Consider the following 21,172-nt stretch of genomic DNA (forward strand, 5'->3'; position numbering starts at 1 on the left):
AATTAGTTATTGGTATCTTTTAGTCTTCACTGTATTAGACTAAGCATAGTTGTATTGATGATATTGACATGTTGAAGTTGAAATGGTGTTGCAATAGTGGAGGCAGCAGGTTTTCTTTGCAACTTGTGACATTTGTTATGAATATAAAGCGTTATTTTTAGGGCAAACCACAACACAACAAATCACTGAGTACTCATGTTATGGGTATGCTAGGGAGTTTTTTTGTTGGGAGGGGGGTTAAAACAATCCTAGAGGAAAATCTGGTTCAGTCTGCTTTCCAATAGACACTGGGAGACAAATTCAGCTTTCAGCAGGACAATAACCTACAACACAAGGCCAAATACACTGGAGTTGCTTACCCAGACAACAGTGAATGTTCCTCAGTGGACGAGTTACAGTTTTGACTTAAATCTACTTGAAAATCAATGGCAAGACCTGAAAATGGTTGTCTAGCAAGGATCAACAACCAATTTGACAGAGCTTGAAGAATTTTAAAAAGAATAATGGGCAAAAGTTGCACAACCCAGGTGTGCAAAGCTCTTAGAGGCTTACCCAGAAAGACTCACAGCTTTAATCGCTCCAAAAGGGGCTTCTACAAAGTATTTACTAGTTATGTAAATGAGATATTTCTGTATTTCATTTTTTAAATACATTTGTAAACATTTCGAAAAACGTACTTTTTCATTTCTAAAAACATTTTTTATGGGGTATTGTGTGGAGATGGTGGAGACAAACATCTATTCAATCCATTCTGAATTCAGGTTGTAACCCAACAAAATGTAGAATAAGACTTATTCTACATTTTGTTGCGTTACAACGTTCTGAAGGCGCTATGATTTTCAATAAAATGAGAAGAAAACATTTCTCTCTATATGTTGTGTGATTAGTGACATTTACCATTAAACCCAACACAATACCATTGCAAAACACTTAGAATGTGTGTTTGGGACTTTTACTATTGAAAGTCCTTAGAGATCATCACATTGAAACCGTTAGACGAACATTGGCAGTAGAAGTATCTGTGTGTGGAGAGAGGTGTCATGGTGGACTGAACACAGCGGTGCAGAATGCCTCAAGATAAAAACTTAATATTCGATTATCTGTAAATTTGATAAATATTAATACTTCACTCAACATACTCGTGGGCAATAACATTCAATCTGGATAACAACACAAAACAAATGATAAGGCTACAGAAATGTATCGACCAATATCACCAATACAATCAACACCCAAACATGTCAGAGAGTAAGCATGGAGAACCAATCTCCAAAAGAAAACGAGGCTCCTCCACCGACACACGATTTATGTTTTTCACCACCGGGAATGGTGGTGAAAAGGAAATGTAGAAACCGGAAGTGTAGAAAACGACTTGCTAAAGTTGATAAATGATATAAACTGGGCATGAACTAGTCAGTAAAGCTGTGAAGGAGTTGAAGACGAGCCTCGAGATGAGTGAAGAAAAAGCTGCGACAATGGAGAAAGAAACAAACAAGCTAAACAGGTATAGGCAATATGATTGAAACGGACGTTAAAGAACTTAAAAAGGAGAAGATGTTTCTGAGAGAAGTCTTACTTGAAATACAGACTAGATCTTTGAGAGAAAATCTAGTAATTGTATTTCACAAAAATGAGGGTAAAGATCCTGAAAGTGTGGTGAAATAATTATTTATTACAGCGCTATAGATCCAAGGTGATACTGTCGACAAAATCAAACTTGAACGTGTACACCGTTTCAGGACAGAGATATGAGCGCCAAATTGTTGCCAATTGTTAAAAGCCTGGGTAAAAGACTAAAGACTCGCTGGCACGAAAATAGGCATAAATTATCAGTTCCCGAAGAAAATTGCAGAACGGCGCAAAGTTCTGTACCCACTCTTCAAGGTGAATAGATTAAAAGGGAAACGCGAGGCTCTCGTAGTTGATAAACTGTATATTGATAACCAAATGTTCCGAGACACCAAGACTACTCCATGGCTATTCTAAATATTACAACGTTCCCATAGAGTTGAATAATGGAACACCCAATATTATCCACGGTATGGATTGTAAAAATACAAAAATATTTAACAATATAAATAAACTACAAATACAGTATACCATTCAAGATAGGAAATGTTGTCAAAATAATTATAGTATTTATACATAGATAAAGCCAGCATCAGAAGAAAGGATCTTTATTGAAATAATACATCTTCATTTATAAGGAACTGGAACACAAAGTACTCAAAAGTCTGAAGTTAGGTAGGAATCAACGTGGTAGGGATAAAAACACAGCTAACAGAGGACACAGAAGGCACAGTATGTGGGTATGTGCAAGTGTATTGTGATGGAAGGTGAGGTGTGCGTTTTTGTGTTTGGAAAAGTGTGGAGATAAGTGAGTGAAAAAGGAAAATGGTTGCAAATGCCAGAGCCCATGTGTATCTGTGAGCAGGACTTGTGACAGAGAGAGCTTTCAATTTTATGCAGATTTAAAATAAATTATATTGTTTTTGTATTTATTGTCCTATCAAGGTGGAACAGTCCCCAACCCTATACACCCACCTGAGCGACCCATACACTAAGGAGAAGTCCTTATCTGTTTTACAGTGCCTTCGGAAAGTATTAAGACCCCTTGACTTATTCCATATTTTGTTAGGTTGCAGCCTCATTCTAAATGGTTGAAATCGTTTTTTCCCCCTCAACAATCTACACACAATAACCAGTAATGACAAAGCAAAACGTTTTATTTTATTTAAAATTTTGCAAATGTATATAAAAAGAAGAACAGAATTACCTTATTTACATAAGTATTCAGACCATTTACTATGAGACTCGAAATTGAGCTCAGGTGCATCCTGTTTCCATTGATCATCCTTGAGATGTTTCTACAACTTGATTGGAGTCCACCTGCGGAAAATTAAATTGATTCGACATGATTTGGAAAGGCACACACCTGTCTATGTAAGGTCCCATAGAAAAAGGCACCTAAAGACTCTCAGACCATGAGAATCCAGTGTGTGTGTGGGTTTAAGGGGAAGGGGTTGTATCTGAACTCCATCAGCTACAGTAGGACAACCCATTCTTGCTAAATTTTTCATGCCTTCTCAAACAGCTACAACTGTATATGCATTCGCACATCAAGTCCTTTCTTGAGTTGGGCTCAGGTATGAAACAACTGTTGAACATCTGGGCTTGTGGTTGTTTGTGGGGGAAGGGTGGGGAGTGTGTATGAGCGTGTCTGTGTGTGTGGGGGGGGGGGGTAATGATGTTAGGGACAATATAGGATGAATAACAATAATTCTTTGCTAAAATTATTCTTGCTTGCCAAAAATATATATTTTGTAATGGCAGTTCTGGTGTAGGTAACAATCCTTCACATGAACTGCCTAAATTATTATGCATAATTATTAGTTCATTGTGGAAATTATGCTTGTATAATTATACATTCCACAACACATATGGAATCATGTAGTAACCCAAAATGTGATTAACAAATCAAAATATATTTATATTCTTCAAACTAACCACCCTTTGCCTTGATGACAGCTTTGCACACTCTTGGCATTCTCTCAACCAGCTTCACCTGGAATGCTTTCCAACAGTCTTGAAAGAGTTCCCACATTTGCAGAGCACTTGTTGGGTGTTTTTCCTTCACTCTAAGGTCCAACTCATTCCAAACCATCTCAATTGGGTTGAGGTTGGGTGATTGTGGAGTCCAGGTCATCTGATGCAGCACTCCATCACTCTCCTTCTTGGTCAAATATCCCTTACACAGCCTGGAGGTCATTATCCTGTTGAAAAACAAATGATAGTCTCAACAAGTGCAAACCAGATAGGATGGCATATCGCTGCAGAACGCTGTGGTAGCCATGCTGGTTAAGTGTGCCCTGAATTCTAAATAAATCACCAACAGTGTCACCAGCAAAGCACCATCACACCTTCTTCTCCATGCTTCACGTTGGGAACCACACATGCGGAGATCCTCTGTTCACCTACTCTGCGTCTCACACAGACACGGCAGTTGGAACCAAAAATCTAAAACTTGGACTCATCAGACCAAAGGACATATTTCTACAGGTCTAATGTCCATTGCTCACGTTTCTTGTCCCAAGCAAGTCTCTTCTTATTATTGGTGTCCTTTAGTAGTGGTTTCTCTGCAGCAATTCGACCATGAAGGCTTGATTCACAAAGTGTCCTCTGAACAGTTGATGTTGAGATGTGTCTGTTACTAGAACTCTGTGAAGCATCAATTTGGGCTGCAATCTGAGGCTGGTAACTTTAATGAACATATCCTCTGCAACAGAGGTAACTCTGGGTCTTCCTGAGAGGCAGTTTCATGAGAGCCTTCTTCATGAGAGCCAGTTTCATCAAATGCACTTGAAGAAACTTTAAAAGTTCTTGAATTTCTTTGGATTGACTGACCTTCATGTCTTAAAGTAATGATGTACTGTCATTTCTCTGCTTATTTAAGATGTTCTTGCCATAATATGGACCTGGTATTTTACCAAATAGGGCTATCTTCTGTATACTACCCCTACCTTGTCACAACACAACTGTTTGGCTCAAACACATTAAGGAAAGAATTCCACAAATGAACTTTTAATAAGGCAAACCTGTTAATTGAAATGTATTCCAGGTGTCTACCTCATTAAGCTGGTTGAGAGAATGCCAAGAGTGTGCAAAGCTGTCATCAAGGCAAGGTGTGGCTACTTTGAAGAATATCAAATATAAAATATTTGATTTGTTTAACACTTTTTTTGGTTACTACATGATTAAAAATGTGTTATTTCATTGTGCTGATGTCTTCACTATTATTCTACAATATATAAAATAGTAAAACTAATTAAAAACTTTGGAATGAGTAGGTGTGTCCATAGTTCACATACACTTAGGTTGGAGTCATTAAAACTTGTTTTTCAACCACTCCACAAATTTCTTGTTAACAAACTATAGTTTTGGCAAGTCGGTTAGGACATCTACTTTATCCATGACACAAGTAATTTTTCCAACAATTGTTTACAGACAAATTATTTCACTTATAATTCACTGTATCACAATTCCAGTGGGTCAGAAGTTTACATACAGTAAGTTGACTGTGCCCTTAAACAGCTTGGAAAATTCCAGAAAATGATGTCATGGTTTTAGAAGCTTCTGATAGGCTAATTGACATCATTTGAGTCAATTGGAGGTGTACCTGGCCTACCTTCAAACTCAGTGCCTCTTTGCTTGACTTCATGGGAAAATCAAAAGAAATCAGCCAAGACCTCAGAGAAAAAATTGTAGACCTTCACAAGTCTGGTTCATCCTTGGGAGCAATTTCCAAACGCCTGAAGGTACCACGTTCATCGGTACAAACAATAGTATGCAAGTATAAACACCATGGGACCAAGCAGTAGTCAAACCGCTCAGGAAGGAGAGGCGTTCTGTCTCCTAGGGATGAACATACTTTGGTGCGAAAAGTGAAAATCAATCCCAGAACAACAGCAAAGGACATTGTGAAGATGCTGGGGGAAAACTGTACAAAAGTATCTATATCCACAGTAAAAACTAGTCCTATATCGACATAACCTGAAAGTCCGCTCACCAAGGAAGAAGACCCTGCTCCAAAACCGGTTTGACTACGGTTTGGAACTGCACACAAAGATCATACTTTTTGGATAAATGTCCTCTGGTCTGATGAAACAAAAATAGAACTGTTAGGCCATAATGACCATCGTTATGTTTGGAGGAAAAAGGGGGGTGCTTGCAAGCCGAAGAATACCATCCCAACCGTGAAGCACGGGGGTGGTAACATCATGTTGTGGGGGTGCTTTGCTGCAGGAGGGACTGGTGAACTTCACGAAATGGATAGCATCACGAGGAAGGAAAGTTATGTGGATATATTGAAGCAACATCTCAAGACATCAGTCAGGAAGTTAAAGCTTGATCGCAAATGCTTCTTCCACATGGACAATGACCCCAAGCATACTTCCAAAGTTGTGGCAAAATGGCTTGAGGACAACAAAGTCAAGGTATTGGAGTGGTCATCACAAAGCCCTGACCTCAATCCTATAGAAAATGTGTGGGCAGAACTGAAAAAGCATGTGCGAGCAAGGAGGCCTACAAACCTGACTTAGTTACACCAGCTCTGTCAGGAGGAATGGGCCAAAATTCACCCACCCTATTGTGGGAAGCTTGTGGAAGGTTACCCGAACGTTTGACCCAAGTTAAACAATGTAAAGGCAATGCTACCAAATACTAATTGAGTGTATGTAAACTTCTGACCCACTGGGAATGTGATGAAAGTGATAAAAGCTGAAACAAATCATTCTCTCTACTATTATTCTGACTTTTCACATTGTTAAAATAGTCGTGATCCTAACTGACCTAGGGCTGGGCATTTGTACTAGGACTAAATGTCAGGAATTGTGAAACACTGATTTTAAATGTATTTGGCTAAGGTGTATGTAAACTTCCGACTTCATCTGTATATATAAAAAAAGGCGGGTTTGGAAATTATGGAGACAATTACATTGATGGAAGCTACAATCTATCTGCAATATTAAGCTGATCTACCACCCACAACAACAACAAAATACAGAACTGCTGGAGCCTAATAGTTTGCTTGTTCTCCAAACACACCTATGGCTGGTTTCCTGGACACAGATTAGCCTAAGAGAAGGACAAACTGAATTGTTTTCATGGAGGACTGGCTTGAATTGTGAGGATGACCACACCATTTATTTTCATCATGAGACAAATCTATTGGTTTTCTACCAAAAGTTGAAACACAACAGACCACAACAGGTCCTTCTGTAGCTCAGTTGGTAGAGCATGGCGCTTGTAACGCCAGGGTAGTGGGTTCGATTCCCGGGACCACCCATACGTAGAATGTATGCACACATGACTGTAAGTCGCTTTGGATAAAAGCGTCAGCTAAATGGCATATATTATTATTATTTTATATTAGACCAGAAAAAATGGATAAAAGGACAGTATCAAGAACAGCAGCATCAAGGGGGTAGAACCTGGTACTTTCACTTAATTAATGGAGAAAATGCAAGCAACTTCAATGGCTAATTTTTTTAACAGGATGGGATGGGGAAAATATCACCAAAATGAATAAACAATACTCGCAACTTTATACATCTTGTCAAACATAGGGAACTTATGCTGTATACTGGCCATTGGGGGTGGGCTTGGTGTGGGGTTTGGGTTTAGTTTATTAATTCAACCATTCTAAAAAACAAGCACACATAACACTTGAAAAAGCCATACATGCACATTAGTAAAATCATTGAGGATAACACATAATAAGGTCTAGGACTTACTTCCATTTTAGTCCTCTTGAAACAAGATGGCTAGGCAAGATCCAGCACGGTTGAACACAGTATGACAGCATGGGTGGCGTTTGATCATTTATTTGGATTCCTCGCATCTTAATCATTGTGAAGAGGTTTTATTATATCATTCCTATAAATTGGAAATGGACAATTTTGGGTGCAATCAATTATTTTGAACAAAAATATAAACGCAACATGTAAAGAGTTGGTCCCATGTTTCATGAGCGGATATAAAAGATCCCAGAAATGTTCCATATGCACAAAAATACAATTTCTCACAATGTTGTGCACAATTTTGTTTACATCCCTGTTAGCAAGCATTTCTCCATTGCAAAGATAATCCATCCACCTGACAGGTGTGGCATATCAAGAAGCTGATTAAACAGCATGATCATTACACAGGTGCCCCTTGTGCAGGGGACAATAAAAGGCCACTGTAAAATGTGCAGTTTTATCACTCAACACAATCCCAGATGTCTCAAGTTGAGGGAGCATGCAATTGGCATGCTGACTGCAGGAATATCCACCAGAGCTGTTTCCAGATAATTAAATGTTATTTTCTCTACCTTAAGCCACCTCCAACGCCGTTTTGGAGTCCTACATACTCACCATATATGTTATCCATTGAGCATGTTTGGGATGTCCTGGATCGATATGTACGACAGCGTGTTCCAGCTCCCGCCAATATTCAGCAACTTTGCACAGTCATTGAAGAGGACTGGGACAACATTCTACAGGCCAAAATCAACAGCCTGATCAACTCAATGCAAAGGAGATGTATCGTGCTGCATGAGGCAAATGATGGTCACACCAGATACTGATTGGTTCTGATCCACACCCCTACCTTTTTTAGAAGGTATCTATCTGTATTACCAGTCATGTGAAATCCATAGATCTGGGCCTAATGAATTTATTTAAACTGTAACTCAGTGAAATCTTTGAAATTGTTGTATGTTGTGTTTATTTTTGTTCAGTATAGCTTAATTTCTCAGAGATCACATATTTCAACAAAATAATGTTGCAGAAATTCTTATCTAATCTGTTTCATAAACATAAACAATTTCAGAACAATCTGAGATGGTGGGTGTCGAAATCCTCTTTCTTGTGCTTTTTAAAGTGAAACAACCAATATTCAATACTTCCTTTTTAAAGCATGACTTCAAAGAGGCCAGAGGCTTTCTCTTTCCTTGAGCATTTTTAAGGAGAAAAGCCCGGTGCAGTCCCACCCAGACATGAGGAACAATGGAGCGGAGGGAAACACTCGGAAGGAGAGACAAAGTGGCTTGTCTCAGGTTCCAAACCTCTGTCAACTCAGCACAAGAGAGCCCCCTCCTGAATTCTCGAAGGCACAGAGATATAAGCATGCATCCTCTCAGTCACGCACCAATACACCTTCAATACAGTTAATGGCTGTATTGTAGACCTCAGTGTCTAGTGGTGATATAGCAGTTGGGACTTACTCACTGCAATATAAAACTAGTGTATTGATGTTTTTTCTTACCCACTGTGCACAGACGAAAGTTGTTATTTTCCATTTAACCTTTATTTAACTAGGCAAGTCAGTTAAAGAACAAATTATTGTTTACAATGACGGCCTACCCCGGCCAAACCCTAACAACGCTGGGCCAATTGTGCGCTGCCCTATGGGACTCCCAATCACGGCCGGATGTGATACAGCCCAGGATCAAACCAGGGGCTGTAGTGACGCCTCTAGCACTGAGATGAAGTGCCTTAGACCGCTGCGCCACTCGGGAGCCCCAGTTAAATGTGTAGTTTTGAGTGACATTTGGTTGTTTTCAACTAATGTGAAATCAACAAAAAATCTATTCAAATTGTATTTTATTTTAATGCTCTGAATAGAACAGGTAGAACCTGACCATGAATAGAACCTGACCATGAAATGCTTACTTACAAGCCCTTAACCAACAATGCAGTTCAGGAAAAAGTTAAGAAAATATTTACTAAATAAACGAAAGTAAAAAATAGTAAAATAAAAGTAACACAATAAAAATAACGAGGCTATATACAGGGGGTACCGGTACCGAGTCGAGGTGCAGGTTAGTCAAGTTATTTTGTACAGGTAGGGGTAAAGTGACTATACATAGATAATAAACAGCAAGTAGCAGCTGTGTAAAAACAAAGGGAGGGAGGGAGGGCATGTCAATGTAAATAGTCCGGGTGGCCATTTGATTAATTGTTCAGCAGTCTTATGGCTTGGGGGTAGAAGCTGTTAAGGAGCCTTTTGGTCCTAGACTTGGCGCTCCGGTACTGCTTGCCGTGTGGTAGCAGAGAGAACATTCTATGACTTGGGTGACTGGAATCTTTAACCATTTTTTGGGCCTTCCTCTGACACCGCCTAGTATATAGGTCCTGGATGGCAGGAAGCTTGGCCCCGGTGATGTTCTGGGCCATACGCACTACCCTCTGTAGCACCTTATAGTCAGCTGCCGCGCAGTTGCCAAACCAGGCGGTGATGCAACCGGTCAGGAAGCTCTCGATGGTAAAGCTGTAGAATTTCTTGAGGATCTGGGAACCCATGCCAAATCTTTTCAGTCTCCTGAGGGGGAAAAGGTGTTGTCATGCCCTCGTCACGACTGTCTTGGTGTGTTTGGACCATGATAATTTGTTGGTGATGTGGACACCAAGGAAGTTGAAACTCTCGACCTGCTCCACTACAGCCCAGTCAATGTTAATGGGGGCTTGTTCTGCCCGCCTTTTCCTGTAGTCTACGATCAGCTCTTTTGTCTTGCTCACATTGAGGGAGAGGATGGGCTGTGTCATCGCTGTCTGTGATCAGGCCTACCACTGCTGTGTCGTCAGCAAACTTAATGATGGTGTTGGAGTAGTGTTTGGCCACGCAGTCGTGGGTGAACAGGGAGTACAGGAGGAGACTAATTCATGCACACCTGAGGGGCCCAAGTGTTGAGGATCAGCGTGGCAGATGTGTTGCTGCCTACCCTTACCACCTGGGGTCGGTTCGTTAGGAAGTCCAAGATCCATTGGCAGAGGGAAGTGTTTAGTCCCATGGTCCTTAGCTTAGTGATGAGCTTTGTGGGCACTATGGTGTTGAATGCTGAGCTGTAGTCAATGAACAGCATTGTCACATACAGTTGAAGTCGGAAGTTTACATACACCTTATAAAAATATTTAAACTCAGGTTTTCACAATTCCTGACATTTAATCCTAGTAAAAATGCCCTGTCTTGGGTCAGTTAGGATCACCACTTTATTTTAAGAATGTGAAATGTCAGAATAATAGGAGAGACAATGATTTATTTCAGCTTTTGGGTCAGAAGTTTACATACACTCCATTAGGGTTTTGGAGCATTGCCTTTAAATTGTATAACTTGGGTCAAACATTTCAGGTAGCCTTCCACAAGTTTCCCACAATAAGTTGGGTGAATTTTGGCCCATTCCTCCTGACAGAGCTGGTGTAACTGAGTCAGGTTTGTAGGCCTCCTTGCTTGCACACACCTTTTCAGTTCTGCCCACACATTTTCTATAGGATTGAGGTCAGGGCTTTGTGATGGCCACTCCAATATATCCACATAATTTTCCTTCCTCATGGTGCCATATATTTTGTGAAGTGCACCTGTCCCTCCTGCAGCAAAGCACCCCCAAAACATGATGCTGCCACCCCCGTGCTTCACTGTTGGGATGGTGTTCTTCGGCTTGCAAGCGTCCCCCTTTTTCCTCCAAACATAACGATGGTCATTATGGCCAAACAGTTCTATTTTTGTTTCATCAGACCAGAGGACATTTCTCCAAAAAGTACCATCTTTGTCCCCATGTGCAGTTGCAAATCGTAGTCTGTTTTCTTTTGGCGGTTTTGGAGCAGTGGCTTCTTCCTTGCTGAATGGCCTTTCAGTTTATGTCAATATATGACTCGTTTTACTGTAGATATAGATACTTTTATACCTGTTTCCTCCAGCATCTTCACAAGGTCCTTTGCTGTTGTTCTGGGATTGATTTGCACTTTTCGCACCAAACTATGTTCATCTGTAGGAGAGCGTGTCTCCTTCCTGAGTGGTATGACGGCTGCGTGGTCCCATGGTGTTTATACTTGCGTACTATTGTTTGTACAGATGAACCTGGTACCTTCCGCCATTTAGAAATTGCTCCCAAGGACGAACCAGATTTGTGGAGGTCTAAAGATTTGTGACCTGTTGCCACAAGAAAAGGGCAACCAGTGAAGAACAAACACCATTGTAAATACAACGCATTTTTATGTTTATTTATTTCCCCTTTTTTACTTTAACTATTTGCACATAATATGACATTTCAAATGTCTTTATTCTTTTGGAACTTTTGTGAGTCATTTTTACTGCAATTTTTTTAATTGATTGTTTATTTCACTTTTGTTTATTATCTATTTCACTTGCTTTGGCAATGTAAACATATGTTTCACATGCCAAAAAAGCCCCTAAATTGAATTGAAATTGAAAGCGAGAGGGAGATTATTTGCAACTTTATCAGGGAAAGAAAAATTCAAATTTATATTAGGAGAAACTACACCATGTGAGAGGCTATAACTGTTCCTCAACTCACCAAATGTTATATAATTGCTTTCCTTAAATGAGAATTAAACTAATTCTAATCCATTCAATCTAATTGTGCCCAGTACAAATGCATGTTACCTGTACACTTACCAAGAACTATAGGATAGCCCTATAAAATAAATGCAGAGACAGCCAGGGCCGAAAAGTTAAACAACATAATGAAAAAGAGAACAACAAAAAATGATTGCTTTTATATCTGAATAACTAACATTTCATGATCATCATTTGAAAAGCTTCCATTTCCATATCCTTAAGGGACCAGTGGAGGAAGGGGACCTGCAACTTGACAGCTGAAGACAGATCTCAGACTCCCCCACACAACTCCACTTTTGTTTATTCAAGTGAACGGTCAAGATGAGAAAACCTTGATAAACAGCATACCTGACCATATGCCTCTCAGTCTCGGAGTTTTCAGGTAGTGGGTCAGTCGAGGACAGAAGATGCTCCCTCTTGGTCTGGATACGCAGCTGCCGTCGCTCACTATGAAAGCCAAACCAATGAGTTGCATGAGACGATACGCGGAGACTGAAGAGCCACTTCAAAGGTATGAAAGGTATCTTTAGCCTACTTAACCTACTTGGAATGTGGAAGTAAAAACCACTTCAATAAATTGTTTTCAACATTTACAGTTATCCAGTAATATGGAGACCATGGATTCCCTGTCACAGAGAAACTGGACTTCTAGATAAAGTAAGGGCATTCCCTTCTCTGCAACTGCTTAAGGCCTACAATTAAATTATAAAATAATTCAATTTCATCCAACCTATCAGCACAAGAAACCTGTAGCCTTGTGACCAAGAGTATCTAATACTTAACTGTCACAGGTCCTTGGCAATGCTATATTTTTTATTATATAGATCTGTTAATTTGAATTGAAAATGATCATGCCTTCTTGTCCTCTTTAGTTTGGCCAAGGGAATGTGTCATCAAGAACCAGACAGATGAACAAAGGTGCCCATGGATTCCAGCACCCTGTCAGGTATGTAGACTGTTAGCAGTTGAGGGAAGAAAGCAAGTTGGTATAGTGACCACATTGAGACAAACTTTGGGAAAACAGCTGTGTCCTGAATTAATTTGATGTTACTATCAACTTCATGATGACAATTGTTGTATATTCTACTTTCTTTAAATAGTAAAACACTGATGTATTTTAAAATACATTCATCTGATCCATAGGCTCTTCATGCCAAAGTCCAGGACTGAGGAATATCTGTCTCATTTGGGGAAGAAGGTCTTGGACAGTTTCCCTGTCCAAGCCACTCTCCACTTCTACAACGATGACTCCAGCTCTGAGGAAGAGGATGATGAAGATATGGAGGAAGAGCTGGAGGTTAATTCACTCAGTTTGGATCACAGGTTCCATCCCCTCAGAGAGAATTCATAGGTAGTTAGTCTTTGCTGTTTTGGAAACAAGCAGGGGTGATTGGACAAGGGAGAGAGACAGTGCAGCAGGTCACAGGAGATATGCTACTTCCATGGTGAGGGTCTAGTAGAGGATCCAAGGTATTCACCTGAGACAGCTACAGGAAGCCGGGAAAGTCCAGGTCACTGGCTGCAGTTGGCCTCACTGAGGTGATTCTGTTTACACCAGCTCAGTGTCAACACACCTTTAACCCAGATATGGCCATTTTCCTTGACAACGTCCTATGTTCTCAGGACCTTGTCATGCAAACTCAAGTTGGCCTTGTGCTGGTCCCTCCTTTTTTGTTTGTAGTAAAACATTTTCTCTGCTTTCTATCTTTTGTATTTATAATAATTTTTTATTTGTTTATGAAAAAGTGTGTTATAAATTGCTGGACATTTGAGTTACTGTGTAGATGGTTTGTTGGTTGAAATGTAAAGAATGTATGTGGATAGAATTGAGTATTAATGTGCTTAGCTAGTGAGTGAATATGTTGGTATGGATGCAAAGTAAACTTAAAAGGCCTTTTTCTTTATTAATTTCAATTATTTTAGCATTTGAGTTAAGCAATAAACATTTATTTCAAAATCGTATAATTTTCCTGCACTTCTTGTGGACGTGGATGAATACTTTTGTTCAGGTTTGATTCACATGTCAGGGTCTTTATTATGCCCTCAGACAAGACAGAAGTAATTTCCAATGGGACATGAATGATACGCCTCTCTATGTCCTATTAATGTCATAACCATAGACACATAAGAAATGACAACCACCCACATTAGCTGATTAGTCATCAAGGTTGAGTATTGATTTTATAGTCCATGAGCCAGAGGGTGGGGGGGTTGGTTGAATTGAACCGACAATGTCTGGGTTCCTAGAGATGGAAAATGTGTGATAGCAAGCTGCCATTGCTGCACTGCTATGTGTTATCACTCTTTCTTTTTTTACCCTATGACAATGTCAGTATACAACAAGTTATTGCTCACTTATAACATTTAATCATATATAATTGGAAAGCTTAGATTCAGAGTCAATTTGACCTTTGACCTCTAGGGTATACAGTTGAAATCAGAAGTTTACATACACTTAGTTGGGAGTCATTCAAACTCGTTTTTCAACCACTCCACAAATTTATTGTTAACAAATTATAATTTTGGAAAGTTGGTTAGGATGTCTACTTTGTCCATGGCACAAGTAATTTTTCCAACAATTGTTTACAAACAGATTATTTCACTTATAATTCACTTTATCACAATTCCAGTGGGTCAGAAGTGTACATACAGTGAGTTGACTGTGCCCTTAAACAGCTTGGAAAATTCCAGAAAATTATGTCATGGCTTTAGAAGCTTCTGATAGGCTAATTGTCATCATTTGAGTCAATCAATTGGAGGTGCACCTGTGGATGTATTTCAAGGACTACCTTCAAACTCAGTGCCTGTTCGCTTGACATCATGGGACAAGAAGTCAGCCAAGACCACATTTTTTTGTAGACCTCCACAAGTCTGGTTCATCCTTGGGAGCAATTTCCAAACACCTGAAGGTACCACGTTCATCTGTACAAACAATAGTACGCAAGTATAAACACCATGGGACCACGTAGCCATCATACCACTCAGGACGGAAAAGCATTCTGTCTCCTAGAGATACACGTACTTTGGGGCGAAAGGTGCAAATCAATCCCAGAACAACAGCAAACGACCTTGTGAAGATTCAGAAGTATCTATATCCACAGTAAAATATATATCGACATAACCGTCATGAAAAAAAAGCCAGACTACGGTTTGCAAGTGCACATGGGGACAAAGATTGTACTTTTTGGAGAAATGTCCTCTGGTCTGATGAAACAAAAATACAACTGTTGGACATAATGACCATCGTTATGTTTGGTGGAAAAAGGGGGGTGTTGGCAAGCCGAAGAACCCCATCCCAACCGTGAAGCATGGGGGTGGCAGCATCATGTTGTGGGAGTGCTTTGCTGCAGGAGGGACTGGTGAGCTTCACAAAATACATGGCACCATGAGGAAGGAAAATTATGTGGATATATTGAAGCAACATCTCAAGACATCAGTCAGGAAGTTAAAGCTTGGTCGCAAATGGGTCTTCCAAATGGACAATGACCCCAAGCATACTTACAAAGTCGTGGCAAAATGGCTTAAGGACAACAAAGTCAAGGTATTGGAGTGGCCATCACAAAGCCCTGACCTCAATCCTATCAAAAATGTGTGGGCAGAACTGAAAAAGCATGTGAGAACGGAGGCCTACAAATCTGACTCAGTTACACCAGCTCTGTCAAGAGGAACGGGCCAAAATTCACCCAAATTATTGTGGTAGGCTACCCAAAACGTTTGACCCCATTTAAACAATTTAAAGGCAATGCTACAAAATACTAATTGAGTGTATGTAAACTTCTGACCCACTGGGAATGCGATGAAAGAGATAAAAGCTGAAATAAATCACTCTCTCTGCGATTATTCTGACTTTTCACAATGTTAAAATAAAGTGGTGATCCTAACTGACCTAAGGCAGGGAATTTGTACGAGGATTAAACGTCAGGAATTGTGAAAAACTGAATTTAAATGTATTTGGCTAAGGTGTATTTATACTTCCGACTTCAACTGTATATCTGAATTACCTACATAAATGGCTTTAAAACGGAAACCCTGATACATTTTTATCTTTGTTTCAGAAGTGGTTCTGAAAGGTCATGATTTTTTTTTTTTAATCGCCCCATGTTGTACCATTGACATTAGAATGTTGGAAGAAGATTAGCCATAGAATTCCATGTGATGGGGTAGCTATGTTTTTGGATTTTTACTTTGGTAATAGAAGCACCAAATTGCACACACACAGCTTAAACAGGTTTTTAAAAATATTTGTAGATACAGGGCCATCACATAATTCACCCATTAACCCCACAGAAGCCTTTTTCCAATATGGCCACCATACAACTCAATTGGGTCTTATTGGACAATTTTGCTTGACCATATCTGTGTGAAATATAATTTAGTGACATAGAATACACAACCACATGAGCTAGGTGTGCCGGACATATAAAGTTGTTAAATTATTCACATAACTGGTGTAAGAATTATTTGCTGATTTCTGAAGATGTTATGATTAATAATTGCCATTTTCATCTTCAAACATGTAAAATTGATATCTACATGTGAATAGTCATGGATATGAGCTGATTAAAATGATCAATGTTATCTTAGTAGCTGTTTTCATTATGAGGACCATAAACCATGCACTGCTCATGCCATTACAATGTACAGTAGTAAAATCCAATGTTGGGCCTTTTGAGGCCAATTATATTACTTTTAGTAGTCTCGTAACAGACCAATCTGCTATGGCCCCATAGTAAGAATGCATTTTAATTTAGATTAAATGGTTTTCTGCTCTCATCATCAGGTTAAAACGTGTAGGCCTTCCTATGGAATATTACATTGTAATGTTTGCGGCAAGTTTCTAGTTCTCTGTTTTATGAAAACAGTTAATAGGATAACATTAAACATCATTTTAATCAGCTCCATCCATGACTATTCACATGTACATGTCAATATTATGTTTGAAGATTAAATATTGCAATTATTTATCATATCTTCAGAAATCAGCCATTTAGATAGCTTTTGGGCACATTCTTACAACAATTATGTGAATAATGTAACATCTTTATATATCTGGCACGCCTGGCTTACGTGGTTGTGTATTCTACATCACTATTAACGTTTAAGATATTTTGGGATATACTAGAATTATATTTCAAACAGGTATGGTCATGCGAAATTGTCCAATAAGTCCCCATTGAGTTGTTTGGCAACCAAATTAGAAAAAAAGGCTTCTGTGAGGTTAATGAGTGAATTCTGTGATGGCCCAGTTGTCTACAAATATTTTTTAAACCCTGTTCTAGCTGTGTGTGCCCATATTACAAAAGTTATAATCCCTAAACATAGCTGCCTCATTACAAGGAATAATGTGGGTAAGCTTCCAACATTCTAATGTCAATGGCACAATATGGGAGATTTTAACAATAGTTGTAGCTGGTGCTTTAAAAGTTGGTTATATTATATATCATTTAAAAGGTAACTTCATGACCTTTCAGAACCACTTGTCAAACAAAGTTTAAAATGTACCAGGGTTTCTGTTTTAAAGTCATGTATACAGGTAATTATGATATGTACCCTAGAGGTCAACAGTCAAAGTTCTATTGATCTGAGCTTTCCGAAAATGTAACTGATGGATAACTGCCAATGATATATGATTAAAGGGTCTATGCGAGCAATAACTTGTTGTATATGGACATTGTTAATCATAGGGTAAAATCCCTATGGGAAAAATGAATGGAATGGAGGGATGAAAGAAAGAGTGATACCACACAAAAAGCTATCATACTTGCATTGCTATCACATATTTTCCAACTCTGGGGACACCTTTAAAGAAATCACTATCATCGGCCCAAGTGAGTCCAACTGCCCAAATCTGGGGGTCTGGCTCATGGATTATTAGAGGTATTTGCTATTCAGGACATTACTCCCATTTGGGAGTAAACTAGTAAGTAACATATTCCTAAATATACAAACACCACAGTGAGTATCAATAATATAAATGGGCTGACCAATACTCTTTTTTTAAGGGAGCAGATATTGTTCCAAAGGGACATTACCGTGCAACACAAAGGAAAATGGAATCAGATGGCATGAACCTGTCAACATTTAGGCCTTGGGGTCCTAGAAGGCCTCGCTAACCCCGAGGACAAGCCAGTACAAGCTCATGCTACAAAGGGAAGAAACAGATCCAATCAACCGTTATAAGCAAAATAGAGGACGAGGAACAGGCATATGTCAAACAATGCAAATCCACTGACTCTTTAGTACATACATTGAGTTGACAAAACATTAGGAACACCTGCTCATTCCATGCATAGACTGACCAGGTGAAAGCCATGATCTCTTATTGATGTCCTTTGTTAAATCCATTTCAATCAGTGTAGACGAAGGGGAGGAAACAGGTTAAAGAAGGATTTTTAAGCCTTGCAACAATTGAGAAATGGATTGTATATGTTTTCCAATCAGGGGGTGAATGAGAAAGACAAAACTTTGCTGGGTTTTTCATGCTCAACAGTTTCCTTTGTGTATCAAGAATGATCCACCACCCAAAGGACATCCAGCTTATTTGACACAATTATGGGAAGCATTGGAGTTAACATGGGCCCGCATCCCTGTGGAACACTTTCGAAACCTTGTAGAGGACATGCCCCGACAAATTGAGGCTGTTCTGAGGGCAAAAGGCGTGCAACACAATATTAGGAAGGTGTTCATGTTTTGTACACTCAGTGTAGAAAATAACATCTCTCACATGAATAACAATGAATTTCAATGGCAGAAAAAGATTATACAAATTAATTTACAAATCAAAATCAAATCAAATTTATTTATATAGCCCTTCGTACATCAGCTGATATCTCAAAGTGCTGTACAGAAACCCAGCCTAAAACCCCAAACAGCAAGCATTGCAGGTGTAGAAGCACGTTTACAGTGACTAAGGTTGTGATGATCTTATATGGGATCTTCTAAACATTATGGTCCACCACTGAATATTTCCAGAAAACAGTTGGAAAACCATTGGAAATAAGTTGGATTGGTCACTCTCCAAATCACTCCAAATGATACTGGATCCAGTGATCAAAGCCTGGGCTAAAGGTGAGATTGGGGCAAGTTTAGCTCTCAACTGACTGAACAGCATGGCCTTACGCCCCCCAAAACAACCACACACACAAGGGGGAATGGCAGTGGTCTCTCCATCATCAGGTCCAGCTTGGTTTCCAAGCAAGGCTGAAGGACCTGGTGGCCCTCCAGAGGTTAAACTCTGGCCAGCCATCTGATCCCAACCTCTTGTTTGTTTATGATAGTTTATCTGGGCGGCCTGGCTGAGGTGGCCGGCTGACCTGTCTGGTGGGCTGGCTGGGACAGGCTAGGGCCGAGAGGAGAGGATAGGGGGTTGTCAGGCCCCAGTGGGTGGCTTGGTCACTGAGGTGGGCAGCAGACTGATTGAGGAGTCTCAGCGAAATCCTGAAGATGAGGAGATAGTGAGGTGACCATTTCACTTGCAGTCTGTTGAGTTCAGAAGGTCATAAACCTACTCTCCTCACCAACTGAATGGAGCACATCATAGAAGCACAAGCATAATACTTGATTTAGATCATCCAAAGGTTAATGCATTCTAAAATGGAGAAGTCAATGATCTCATATTTATGACTTATCAATTGGATTAACATAAGACCAACTCGTCTCGTTCCACACAGCACCCCTAATTCTATACATTCCATTACACAACCTTTTCCATCTGCATTTTCATTAGTTCGTCGAGTGGTCGGTGATGATGGATTATCAAACGATGTTGAAGAGCAGATGATGTGCAAGCTGCTGTGGTCAGGTCACCTGGCTGCCCAGGGTTCATCTGCAAGTCAAATATTTGTCCTGTCACATGGAGGTGATGGAAAAGGTGCATCGAAAAACCTTAACCTGAGGAGTGATGCCAGTTATGGCGACAAAACTGCCCTCTGTTTGTACCAAGCCTTCACTAAGACAACAGGCTCAATACAGTGGATGGTGGACCATTAAAAATCTAATCAAATTTTATTTGTCACATGCGCCGAATACAACAGGTGTAGTAGACCTTACCGTGAAATGGTTACTTACGAGCCCTTAACCAACAATACAGTTCAAGAAATAGAGTTAAGAAAATATTTACTAAATAAACTTGAGCAAAAAATAAAAAGTAACACAATAAAATAACAAGGCTATAAACAGGGGGTACCGGTACCGAGTCAATGTGCGGGGGTACAGGTTATAGTTGGTTATAGTTGAGGTCATTTGTACATGTAGGCAGGGGTAAAGTAACTATAGTGTAAAAATAAAGGGGGGGGGGTCAATGTAAATAATCAATGGCCACCCGGACTAATTTTTCAGCAGTCTTATGGCTGGGTGGGTAGAAACTGTTATGGAGCCTTTTAGACCTAAACTTGGCGCTCCAGTACCACTTGCTGTGTGGTAGCAGAGAGAACAGTCTATGACTTGGGTGACTGTAGTTTTTAAAAATACGTTGAGCCTTCCTCTGACACCGCCTAGTATATACAGTGGGGGGAAAAAGTATTTAGTCAGCCACCAATTGTGCAAGGTCTCCCACTTAAAAAGATGAGAGAGGCCTGTAATTTTCATCATAGGTACACTTCAACTATGACAGACAAAATGAGAAAAATAAATCCAGAAAATCACATTGTAGGATTTTTAATGAATTTATTTGCAAATTATGGTGGAAAATAATTATTTGGTCACCTACAAACAAGCAAGATTTCTGGCTCTCACAGACCTGTAACTTTAAGAGGCTCCTCTGTCCTCCACTCATTACCTGTATTAATGGCACCTGTTTGAACTTGTTATCAGTATAAAAGACACATGTCCACAACCTCAAACAGTCACACTCCAAACTCCACTATGGCCAAGACCAAAGAGCTGTCAAAATACACCAGAAACAAAATTGTAGACCTGCACCAGGCTGGGAAGACTGAATCTGCAATAGGTAAGCAGCTTGGTTTGAAGAAATCAACTGTGGGAGCAATTATTAGGAAATAAAAGACATACAAGACCACTGATAATCTCCCTCGATCTGGGGCTCCACGCAAGATCTCACCCCGTTGGGTCCAAATGATCACAAGAACAGTGAGCAAAAATCCCAGAACCACACGGGGGGACCTAGTGAATGACCTGCAGAGAGCTGAGACCAAAGTAACAAAGCCTACCATCAGTAACACACTACGCCGCCAGGGACTCAAATCCTGCAGTGCCAGACGTGTCCCCCTGTTTAAGCCAGTACATGTCCAGGCCCGTCTGAAGTTTGCTAGAGAGCATT

General features: G+C 39.9%; 1 protein-coding gene across 1 annotated transcript; it reads left to right on the forward strand.

The window, feature by feature from the left end:
• The first annotated feature begins 1,361 nt into the window (after positions 1-1,361).
• LOC118390701 (protein ripply3-like) lies at positions 1,362-13,842 on the forward strand. The gene is made up of 5 exons (XM_035781425.2): positions 1,362-1,504; positions 12,263-12,406; positions 12,492-12,552; positions 12,768-12,841; positions 13,039-13,842. Exons 2-5 carry the CDS (start codon positions 12,303-12,305, stop codon positions 13,244-13,246), a joined length of 447 nt encoding a protein of 148 aa, XP_035637318.1. The 5' UTR covers positions 1,362-1,504; positions 12,263-12,302; the 3' UTR covers positions 13,247-13,842.
• Positions 13,843-21,172: the final 7,330 nt, after the last annotated feature.

Source organism: Oncorhynchus keta, chromosome 11, assembly GCF_023373465.1.
Source record: "Oncorhynchus keta strain PuntledgeMale-10-30-2019 chromosome 11, Oket_V2, whole genome shotgun sequence".
Classification (NCBI taxonomy): Eukaryota; Metazoa; Chordata; class Actinopteri; order Salmoniformes; family Salmonidae; genus Oncorhynchus; species Oncorhynchus keta.